The 7,968-nt window shown below is 33.4% G+C and overlaps 1 protein-coding gene across 1 annotated transcript; it reads right to left on the minus strand.

Annotated features, from left to right (window-relative positions):
• Positions 1-5,012: 5,012 nt before the first annotated feature.
• LOC113691762 (6,7,8-trihydroxycoumarin synthase) lies at positions 5,013-7,450 on the minus strand. The gene is made up of 2 exons (XM_027210058.2): positions 6,409-7,450; positions 5,013-5,788 (listed from the first exon to the last, which is right to left on the minus strand). The coding sequence occupies exons 1-2, from the start codon at positions 7,300-7,302 to the stop codon at positions 5,150-5,152; spliced, it is 1,533 nt and encodes a 510-aa protein (XP_027065859.1). The 5' UTR covers positions 7,303-7,450; the 3' UTR covers positions 5,013-5,149.
• Positions 7,451-7,968: the final 518 nt, after the last annotated feature.

The following is a 7,968-nucleotide window of genomic DNA, read 5'->3' on the forward strand; positions in this document are numbered from 1 at the left end:
CAAGATTGGTTCAATTACAGAGACTTTTGGGCCATAGTGTAATTTCTTAGAAATTCAGGGGTTAAAATGAAATTGTTAAAAGTTTTGCATGCAAAGCTTCGAAGAAGCTTTCTTCTGCAACCGAAAGCTTTCTTTCTGCAACTGCCGAAACTTATTCAACCCAAGAAGACAGCCACAACATTCATGCCAAATTCACAGAATCATCAACTAAACCCAATAAGAACCACATCCCCACAAACAAACCACAGAACAACATGGGATTAATTGCTCAAAATCTCCCACTTCAGATTTGCAGATAGAAAGAAAAACAGACCACTTTCACTCATTGATTCCGAACAAAACCCCGAAGCATAACTTTGTTATGAACTACAAAGCTTGCAAAGATAATGAAGGACAAACATTCACATTAACTTCCAAATCTTGTCATATTTTAGTCAAACCAGAGGTATCAGACCCAGCAAAAACATTTAACCCGCACTATAAACTCATAATCTTAAAAAAAGTTCTCTTTGATGAGTAAAAGATCTTTTTTTTTTTCTTTGTGGATTGCAGCAAGCAAAGGAAAGATTAAGAGTTACCTCCAGATGCTAGTGCAGTCAAATGAACGCGAGGTGCTCCAAAAAAGTCGTGTGGATTCCTGGAACGAAAACAGGAGCACTTTGCCGCAGAAATTTCAGCCTTGGCGAGCAGGCTGTTTTGAGCCGAAATTACAGAGATCTGGAAATGTTTTTTCAAGATGTTTTCTGAACAAAAGTTATAAATTTACCAACATAGTGAGTGCAGAAACTAAAATAGAAGTTAGGGAACTCCATGTAAAAGAATTTCAAAGTATGACACTGTAGTACTTGAAGCACAAATTCTATCCTACGTATGTAAGACTTGCTTCACTTTAGTCCTTAAAATATAAGACTGGGCCAGCTGGAGTCAACCGAATAGGCCTGAAAAATTTAGAGTCGAGCACTGTAGATTATTGGATTGGAATTAACTTTGACTCCAATATAAGACCTAATTTAATTACGAATCGAACTTGAACTTAATTAGGCTCAATTCAATTGAAGTTCACCCAAAAATTTAGTATACAAAATATATGTTTTATATATTTTTATTTGTAATTATGTATATTATTGTATAACTATGACTATTATAATCTATATATATTATAATTTTTGTAATCATAAAATATTATATGAACATTATGGGCTTGTTCTTGTTGATTATTTTAGCTGGTTATAGACTTTGATTTTAGATAGTTAGTTTTTTATTTTTTGTTTGCATTTATATTTAATTTATATATTTTGAATAGCTAAAAATATTATATTCAATATATGTATCAAAGAGTAGCTTTTTGTTGATTTTCATTAAACATTATAATAGTTCTCATAATCAGATTTTACAAAATCTAAAACAAATGACAACAAAACATATGCATAACTATAAATTCATCGTGAACTTAGGTTGAGCACGAATTAGGCCTAAAGTCCTAATATCTTTGTAATCTGGGTATGAGCCTCACATTGTGAGTTTAAAGTCCAAAAGCAAGAAATTTTACCTTTTTGTGAGTTCAGTTTGGGCTTGTTGAAACTTGACTCACATGTCTAGCACAACCCTACTAAAGTATATTTTTTTTCTTTTTTTTTTCCTTTTTTTTTCTTTTTTCTTTTTTTTTTCAGACGGAGGGGGTATCCGTGTTGCAGCCTGACTAATCCCTCCCAGCCCAAAAGGAGAGGCCTCTTCCCCTCAGGCACGATAACCCTGGGACTCGATCCCTGGTAGGGAAATGGACAACGGACGCTGAGGAGCTTCCGTGACCAAACGAGCTAGCCAAGTGAGGCCCTACTAAAGTATACAAACGGTCTCTTTTTACATATTGTTTAATGTAGTTTAATGTTTTAGATAAAATACACAAATACATAATAAATTAGATAATCAAATACTACTTTTTTGAGTTTTTAACCATTTTTTCATATAATTATTATAAATAATTCATTTATTATTATTATTTTATATTAGATTCCCGTGCATAGCACTGGTCAAAATACAAGTAATAGTACTATTAATAGTAATAGTGATGGTAATATTAGTCTTTTTTAATAGTAATGATGCTAAAAAAACATATAAAAAAGGTTCCCTTATGGGCACCCACAAGGGAAGCAGGGTGGAGTGAGGCAAGGGGAGGGAGTTATATGACAGCAGAGCAGGCTTTGAAACGCATCTGGTTGCCATCCTAAAATGTAGGTTTGCAAACATGGTGGCTGCTTTAGAAAGTTTGGCAACAAGCCAACAACTTGATAGTTTGATTGTTATTTAGTTCTCCATCATAGGTTTGCTCCCAATTATAGTGTCCATCAAATAAACAGCTGCTTGTTTGTTTCTTTCCTGGATGGTATGATGATGAGTTTCCTCCATCTGTCATGTTTCTGCAAAATAGAATTAGTTAGTCTATTTTTTATTTTTTAGAAAAAGATAGGAGGGCATTAGGATCAAGAAGTTGGGGTATTATACCCTCAGTGGTGGTTATGTAAGGAACTAGTTGGTTGATAAAGGATACTCTTAAAATGACATTATCGGTTAATTTTTTGGCTAGGAAAAAGGTGTCTGTGATAGATAAGGAAGAGAATTGGATATATATATATATATGAGAGTAGTTATTTTAATCAGAATTGTTTCTCACTCCTATGTGGCGTACTTAATTAAGAAAATTAATGAGTTATAGGTCACTTGAATTTTACCTATATTGAATCTTATTTGGATTGTATTATATGTTTAAAAATTATCTCTAATTTAAAATAACTTTAAAAAATAACTAATCTTATCTTAATAATTTCTGCTTTTATCAAATTATTACATAGAATTATAGTAAAATCTTTTGCAAATCACAATTATTGAAAATTTATATACTACCTTGCACCACCATATCATTGATTAGTATTCAAATCATTTATCATCTTTTCCCTTATTGTTATTACCTTATAAAATACAAAATTTTATTATCTAAAAAATATTTATAAAATAAATAATATCCACCAAGTTTTTAATATGGGATACATTATTCGATGTATACTATTATATTACGATGAAAGTATGTAAACAAATTTTTAAAAATTAGTAAATAATTGAACATTTAGAATACATTAATTTTTAAAGTTAATATGAATGAATATGTAGGATTGTGGTTAATTTTTGTATTTAAATTATTCATATTTGTATAAATTCACAATAAATATATATAAAAAAGACCGTGCTAAGACACAGACAAAATTCTAGTTATGTAATAAGTAAGAAGAATAATCAATTGCAAAGTACGATGTGTTTCATTTCGGTCTAACCACCTCCCTGAATTTTGGTGATTAACCCTAATTTTAAACATGTACTACTTTCCTATTTATTATTAAGAATCCCAACTGCATACTCTTTGGATTTTTATACAATAGTTTGATTGGAAATAATTTGTACAGCACTGACCTAATGCATCTTCCATGACTTCACCTATCGAAAGTCGAAGGTTTTGCATCACATTTTGCTTAAACAATTTATCTAAAACATATCCTTCGAATTGAGGACATTAGACTAAACCATAGAGATAAGGTGAAGGTTTTTTTTTTCTTTTTTTTTTTTTTTTTGCGATTTTCCTTACAGGAGTAGGGTGAATTTGCTCACATGTCCTCCAGCTCTTATGAACATTTTGCTTTGTTTTCAACTTATACTTTCTTCAATTTCGATCTTGAGTAATGATTTTCAATTTAGTTCTGGCAGTTTAGTTTCTTGACAAATCAACCATGTATTGAGCCATGAGTTTCATAAAATTATCAAACTTATAATGTATAAGCTCTGTGAAGAAAAGACGGCATTACATGATTACATCACTAGTAATTGAATGGGATATATACAGTCTAGTGGTTAAGGGGCTATGTTTTCGAAGGCACTGAAGATGATTCAATCTGAAATTTTGCCACATCACTTTGGCTAATTCATTTGATTTTTTCAGTTACTTATAGTTGTCAACTTGTCATTCTATAAAAGAAATATATTTTCAAAATATAAGATGGTAAATAGAAACCACAGTTTCTTAATTAATATAGCCACTATTTAATAAGAAGTGCTTTTTTATTTTTTATTTTTTTCCCAATGGAGATTTTAAACCTCACAAGAAGAAGAAAGAGGAGGAAATGATTGACAATCAATCAAAGATCTTGCAATTGACTAGTTTTTTTTTTTTTAAAAAAAAAATTAACTAGTAAGTAGTAGTATATAACATGGCTGAACTGTCTGGGTCAGGAAAATTCGACGCTGAACATATCCACCATTATCCAAGTACGGCCCATTTTAACTTGGGCTTAATTTTTTGGACCCCCATATCAGACCAAGCCAATCTATGTAGATGGCTTGGACCTAGTTCCGTATATTCAAAGGACCATCTCTTACTAAATATAGGATAAATTACTTATTACCCTCAATGCAGATTTACATAATACTAGATGAACCTCTTAAAGTTTTAAAATGGTCATATAACCCTCGTGGTTTTATGTAAATTGTAAAGTAGAAAATAAACAGAATGTACAACCAATTTCAGCATTTATACCAAACACATTTTAAAAGAACATGTGATGAAGTCTTAATATCCATATAACACTCTTATAATTTGTATAAATTTTCATTTTAATCTCTTGTAATTTTTATATTTATCCACATAATTTTCCTATACTTTTATACAAGGTTTTAGGGGAGGGGGGAGGAAGGAGAGGAGGAAGATGGAGGAGAGAAAGAGAGAGGGGGAGAAAGAAAAGAAAGGAGAAAAAAAAAAGAAGAGTCATCGGGCCTTGATGCTAGCGCCGGTGGAGTGGCGGTCGGTAGCGGCTATTGGTGGAGGTGGTGGTAGAATGAGTTGTGGGGAGGTAGAAGAAGAAAGAAGGGAAAAATTTTTTATATGTGTTTGGGCATTTGCGGTATGCATTTTAAAAAAAGTTTGTAGAGTTTTTTGAGATAATTGTAATTAAAGTTATTAAAAAAACTCGTAATCAAAAAACTTAGGTTCCATACAGACCCTTGAATATAATTATATGACTAGAAGCAAGTCACAAAAGAAACTAAACACAGGAAGGGAAGAAAAAAAAAGGAAGTTCCACAGCAAAGAAAACATGGTCCCAAGTATTTAGATGCCAGAACTTGACACTTGCTGCGCATACACATTTTTTGCGACAAGTAGCAGATCATTTTTCTTTAGCATTGTAAGACCCGGTAAAACTTCAGTATCAATGTCTTCTTTCTTGATCCCAGAAGGCAATTCCCAGTCAAAAGAATACAGAAGATTGGCAAGTCCAACTTCCACCATTGCTAGTCCCAGAGAATATCCAGGGCAGCCCCTTCGCCCAGCCCCAAATGGTATCAGTTGAAAGTCTTTCCCTTTCATATCTACACTACTATTCAAGAATCTCTCAGGCAAAAACTCATTTGGATTTTCCCAATTATCGGGATCTCTTCCAATCGCCCAGACATTCGTGTAAACTATAGAATTGGACTGGATTTCGTGACCATTTATAATGCAATTTGCTAGTGTCTGTCTTGGAACTAAAAGTGGAGTTGGAGGATACAATCTGAAGGTCTCCTTGACAATTGCCTTGAGATAAGGGAGCTTTTGAATATCATCTTCGTTTACTATATCTTTATTTCCAAGTGCACCTCTAATCTCTGCTTGTGCCTTCTTCAATATTGCTTCAGGGCTCTTCATCAGTGCTGCCATTGCCCAGATTATTGTAGCTGCAGTAGTGTCCGACCCTGCACTAAATACATCCTACAATGATATATTGAAACAGATTAGCAGAGTGGGATTGATCAATTTCTTAAAAGGAAAAACAACAAGGAAAAATCATTCGAAACGTTCCCACATTTCTTCAGATGAATTTCTTCGTCCCTCACCTTTAAAATATTAATTTTACATTTCTTACAAATACAAATTAATAATATTTTTTCCTTATCCAAATTTTCGACCACTTTTTCGACCACTTTTTAATCTAAAATCACTATGTGACCTATATGCAATTATCTTGTATGTACAAGAAGGCTAGATTCTACTTTTTAATGGCAAAAATGAATATAAATTAAATCAGATCCTACTTTTTTATATGCAAAAGTTAATATGGATCAGGTCATTTATTTAATTATAAATGAGATCTAACATTTTTGCTTCAAAAAAATAACAATATGTAGGTCACATAATAGATTCAAGGTAAAAAAAAATGATCGAAAACGTAAGTTGAGACTAAATTTTATCAAATTAATTTTGTAAGGGGCATAAATTTATAATTTCAAAAGTGAATGACAAAAAAATTTATTTGTTAAAATGTGAAAGACGTTTTGAACGATGTTACCAAACAAAAAATGAGTAGGTCGTTTGAACAGGTAATTAATCACCATGAGCATCGCTTTGATGTGGTCTTGCGTTAGATCAAAGGAAGTTGATTGTTGTTGCCGTAATTGAAGCATGATGTCAATGATATCACCGTTCATGGACTCTGGCCTATTTGGATTTAAGTGTTCGTCGATGAGTTCTTGAAGAAATGAATCTAACTTACTGCAAGTCCGCTCTAGTCGAGAACGCATCCCATTGAGGCTATCAAGCCAACTAATTGAAGGAATATAGTCTGAGAAAAAGAACCCCACGAATGCAGCCTGCATTTCTTGGAGGAGATCATGGAATCGTCTTCTTTGTTGATCTCCCTCATCATACCTCTTTCCGAAAGCAATTCTACAGATAAACGTACTTGAAAGTGATACTGAAGTCTTACTCAAATTCGTCACTTGAGATGAAGATGCTTCCTTGGATATCGTTCTGATCATCCGGGAGACTTCATCTTCACGACTACCACGAAATGACTCCACCCTTCTGTTACTGAAGAGATGAAGAACAGAAATCTTTCTCAGCTCTCTCCATTGCTCGCTGTATGGAGAGAAGGCGATATCCAAGCCGTTGTAAGAAAGCATTCGGGAACCTAGGAACAGTGGGCGACTGGAAAATGTCAAGTCATGGTTTTTCACAACTTCTTCAGCCATTCTTGCGGATGAAACCACAAGCAGTGGAAAGGATCCAAGCTTAAGAGACATGAGAGGACCATATATTTTGGAAAGTTGCCAAAGGTATACATGAGGGGCTGAGGTATCAAACTGAAGCAAGTTTCCGAAGACTGGAATCCCCGGAGGACCTGGTGGTGGAGGATATTTTGGTCTTGATAATCTCCTCCTGTTCGTTTGGAGAACGCTTAGGACGATGATTAGAAGTGCTGAGATTAAAGCAATCAGTATCTCCATCTTCTGGCTGGAAGTAAGATATGATGGTCTTTGTCTGATGGAAATTTGATCAGAAAGAAGTGAACTCGAATATTTAGACTTCGTTGAGCTTGAATATGAGCTTGAGTTTGAGTTGCGTGGTGGATTTGAACAAAAATTGGGTTCTTTTCTGGATAAGAATTGATGGGAATACCAAGATGTGAGTAGTGCGATATGAACTTATCATAAATATTTTTTTTTACTATATTTTTATTTCATGTATGGCATATCAATAAAAGTATTATAGTTTTTTTTTAAAAATTATTCCAAATAATTTACCATACAAACACACTTATTGTACCTTTAAAATGATTGAAATGATGAAAACTATGAATGTTACAAACTCCTAATTTATTCTATGGCAGCAATAGCACCGTACATTATCAGAATTTCACATCGAGAAGATCTATCCAAAAATTGGTTATTTATAAGACAATCCAATGAGTTTTTGGGTTTTTTTTTTTTTTTTTTTGGTCTGGAGCAAGAGATAATCCATCAATTCTTTTGATAAGCTAGTCCCGGAAGTTGTACAAGATTCCGTGGAATTCGGCTTCTCGTGCAACTTGCCGCTACTGTTGTCCAAGAAAATATCGGCCTGCAGATTACTATCGATAGATCAGCTGAGACAAATATTGGTGGCTAGTGGCA

This window comes from Coffea arabica, chromosome 6c, assembly GCF_036785885.1.
Source record: "Coffea arabica cultivar ET-39 chromosome 6c, Coffea Arabica ET-39 HiFi, whole genome shotgun sequence".
NCBI lineage: Eukaryota > Viridiplantae > Streptophyta > Magnoliopsida > Gentianales > Rubiaceae > Coffea > Coffea arabica.